Consider the following 3,900-nt stretch of genomic DNA (forward strand, 5'->3'; position numbering starts at 1 on the left):
CAATTCCTGGAGCAGAGCGGCCTGGACCTGCTGCTCGAGGCGCTGGCGCGGCTGTCGGGCCGCGGCGTGGCACGCATCTCGGATGCCCTGCTGCAGCTCACCTGCGTTAGCTGCGTGCGCGCCGTCATGAACTCGCGGCAGGGCATCGAGTACATCCTCAGCAACCAGGGCTACGTGCGCCAGCTCTCCCAGGGTGAGCCGCAGTGCGGGAGGGCCGCCCAGGCAGACTCTAGGGACCTGGTATGAGGCTTCAGCCTGGAGACCCACCAGGAGGAAGGCAGCCAGACAGGCAAGGAGGGCTTCCTGGAGGAGGACTGGCTTCCTGGGCTCAGGAAAATATCCACATTCACTCCTAGTCTGAGGCTTCCAGGTCACCCCAGTCCCCGCACTGCTGCACCAGCGGTCCCCTGTGCCCCCCTGTGTTCTGTGGCTCTGCTCCACCCTTCCTCCCCATCCTGTGCTGGCTCCCACCCTCTGGCCTCTCTGTCCTTGTCCACACCTCGGCGGCAGGAGTCACCTGAGTTAGAGATGCAAATCCACCCGAGTGGCTCCTACATACACCTGCCTGGCTCCAAGCCCTTCAGCCTCAGCCCAGACAGAGCCCTTCAGGTCTGGTCCACATCTACTGATGGTGTCACCCTCCACCTCCCAGCGCCTTCCCCAGCGCCTCCCTCCCTGCCCTGTCCCCTACTCCAGCACCCAGGGACCTCGTCCCCAGCAGGCAGGCCTCTTGTCTCTGCCTCTGCTCATGTTTTCTGCCTTTGTGTCCTCCAAGGTCCTGCGCTAAGCCCTTAAGCCCCAGCTCCCTTTCCCCTCCTCCAGGAAGTCTCCCCAGCCTGTGCCCAAAGTTAGTCCTGGCCCCTTGAGAGAACCCCTTGCTGTGCTGCTCCATGGCTGCTTCCAGGTCCCACCGATGCTTGGGGAGGAGCTAGGGTGGGCAGTGATGGGTGGCGCGGGGCCCATGGGGATGAGCTAGGGTGGGCAGTGATGGGCGGGGCGGGGCCCATGGGGATGAGCTAGAGTGGGCAGTGATGGGTGGGGCGGGGCCCATGGGGCAGCAGGTACCTGTGCGGGCAAGCAAGCCAGAGGCACCTCGCTTCCGTTGGACCCAGGGGACAGAGGCAGGTGCAGGGGCCAGCCACTCTCAGCCTGTCTCCCCAGCCTGGGCCTGGCAGGGCCCCTCAATGGAGTCTTTTGTGAATTGTTCTCCGCAGGGTCAGATGAGAGACACCTCCAGAACTTTCACAGCTCCAGGGATGGGGTGGGAGGCAGGGGTTCATAGGAATGAGGTTATGGCTGCCATAAACACAGTAAGTGCTGCATTGGGAGAAAACCTGGGCCCAGAGCCAGTGACAGGATGGGGCGGCTGCCTCCAAGCCCTTCCCTGCACCGTCTGGCCCTGTGGTCCAGGAGCAGAGTCAGGACACCGAGGAGTGGGCAGCTCGTTGGGTCCCAGCCCTTTGTTCAGCACTGCGGTGGGCCACGGACAAGTGCCCAGCACCCCTGGCATCTGCCTGCCAGGCCCAGAGCCCCAGCCCTGAGCCCAGCTGCACAGGCATAGGAAAGGGTGCATTGGCCCTGCTGAGCCTGCCCACTCCACCCTGGCAGCCCTGGACACATCCAACGTGATGGTGAAGAAGCAGGTGTTTGAGCTGCTGGCCGCCCTGTGCATCTACTCTCCCGAGGGCCACGCACTGACCCTGGACGCCCTGGACCACTACAAGGTGGGCGGCAGGGCCCGGGCCTGGGCACGTGGGGCACCCTGTCTGGGTGTGCCCTGACCCCGCCCTCCCCGCAGACGGTGTGCAGCCAGCAGTACCGCTTCAGCATTGTCATGAACGAGCTCTCCGGCAGCGACAACGTGCCTTACGTAGTCACCCTGCTCAGCGTGGTCAACGCCGTCATCCTGGGCCCCGAGGACCTGCGCACGCGCACCCAGCTGCGGAATGAGTTTATCGGTAAGCACCTGCCCTGGGCTGCATGCCCGCTCCTGCCCACCTCTTGGCCAGTGCATCCCATGCTGCATCCACCTGGGATGGTGGGAGCACCACAAAACCTGCCCCGGCCCAGGGCCCCAGAGGAAGGCACCGTCTCGGGCCTGCCACCACCTGCCCCTTCGATGGACATGGGCCTCAGAACGCCTGGGGTCAACCCTGGACTGTTCTCAGTTATGAGGCTGGCCAGGCAGTGGAGCGGGACAGGGGCCTGAGAACTGGTTCCAGCCCTACCTGTTCTGGCAGTGAGCCCTGAGTAAGCATCACTGTGTGTCCAGCACGATGTCTCCCCTCATGTCTCCCCTCTGGAGCCTCAGGTCTCTGGTGTCCCGTGACTACAGCAGAGCAGGCCGGGTGCTCTGGGTGGCAGAAGTGAACTGGGGATGGTGGGGTGTGGCCTCCAAACCCTCTGACCCTGTCCGTCCCTTCGCAGGGCTGCAGCTGCTGGACGTCCTAGCTCGCCTGCGGTGAGTCCCCACTGTGGCGGTCCTGCCGGCTGCCCCTACTGCTCCCAGGACCAGGCCCACCTGCCCTTTGGATCCCAGCCACCTCACCTAAGCAGCATCTCCAGATGGCAGGGAGGTGGCTCCCCCGGAGTAACGCCAGGGGGTCCAGCCAGAAGCCAGGTCTCAGGCTAGAATCCAGCTCACTGTCGCTGGCAGCTGCCCACAGAAACTAGGGTTGCAGCAGCCATAGAAAGGACAGAATGAGCTCATATCCTTTGCACACCGTGGATGGAGCTAGAGGCCATGATCCTAAGTGAACCAACCAGAAACAGAAAATGAAATGCCAATAAGAGGGAACTACAGGGTGATTCACGTGGATGCAAGATGGAGACAGGGACATGGGCTCCGGGAGCGAGAGTTGAAAAACTACCTACAGAGCACAGCGTTCGTTGCTACTTGGTGTCAGGCCCACTAGAACAAGGGTCCCCAACCCTCCGGCTGCAGACCGGTAGATGTCTTGTTGGAACCGGGCCACGCAGCAGAAAGTGAGCGGTGGGCAGGCATTCCCGCCGGAGCTCTGCCTCCCGTCAGATCAGCACCGCATTCCATTCTCACTGCGCATGCACATGAGGGATCCAGGCTCCTCATGACAATCTAATGCCTGATGATCGGGGGTGGAACAGTTTTATCCCTAAACCATTCCCGTCACCCCAGTCTATGGAAAAATTGTCTTCCACAAAACCAGTCCCTGGTGCCGGAAAGGCTGGGGACCACTGCCCTAGAAGGCCAGTCCCCTACGTGACACAGTGTACTATGTGGCAAACATGCACATGTACCACGAGTCTAAAATAAATTTTTTTAAAAAAAGAAACTAGGGTTGCCAGGTACTGTATGGAACATGAAGTTCATTCAGTTTTCAATACACAACAGACAATGTTTCAGTGTAAATATATCCCAGATGTTGCATGGGATGTACTTATGCCAAAAGTTATTCGTTGTTTGTCTGAAATTCAAATTGAACAGGTACTCTGTAGTTTCATTTGCTAAATCTTGCAGCCCTGCTGGGAACCCACTAGCTGGGAAGCTCTATCCCAGGCCTCAGTCAGGACTGTACTCAGGGGAGTCAGCTTGGAGGAGCCCAGGGCTAGAACGCCTTGTGTTGAAATGGCCTCAGGAGCCAGGCGCAGTGGCTCACACCTGTAATCCCAGCACTTTGGGAGGCCAAGATGGGCAGATCACCTGAGGTCAGGGGTTTGAGACCAGCCTGGCCAACATGGTGAAACCCCATCTCTACTAAAAGTATAAAAATTAGCCAGGCGTGGTGGCATGTGCCTGCAATCCCAGCTACTTAAGAGGCTGAGGCAGAATCGGTGGATCCCAGGAGGTTGCAGTGAGCCGAGATCGCACCACTGCACTCCAGTGTGGGTGACAGAGTGAGACTCCGTCTCAAAAAAAAAAAA

The 3,900-nt window shown here is 60.0% G+C and overlaps 1 protein-coding gene across 1 annotated transcript in view; it reads left to right on the forward strand.

Moving 5' to 3' along the window:
• Positions 1-4: 4 nt before the first annotated feature.
• LOC108528766 (inverted formin-2-like) overlaps positions 5-3,900 on the forward strand; it is a gene marked incomplete at its 5' end in the record, with an annotated part of 13,328 nt that continues 9,432 nt past the window's right edge. Inside the window, 4 exon segments of the mRNA XM_017870747.1 lie at positions 5-193; positions 1,609-1,724; positions 1,799-1,958; positions 2,428-2,461. Coding sequence (XP_017726236.1) covers positions 5-193; positions 1,609-1,724; positions 1,799-1,958; positions 2,428-2,461 — 499 coding nt within the window.

This window comes from Rhinopithecus bieti, unplaced genomic scaffold (genome assembly GCF_001698545.2).
Source record: "Rhinopithecus bieti isolate Rb0 unplaced genomic scaffold, ASM169854v2 scaffold_6078, whole genome shotgun sequence".
In the NCBI taxonomy this organism is placed as follows: domain Eukaryota; kingdom Metazoa; phylum Chordata; class Mammalia; order Primates; family Cercopithecidae; genus Rhinopithecus; species Rhinopithecus bieti.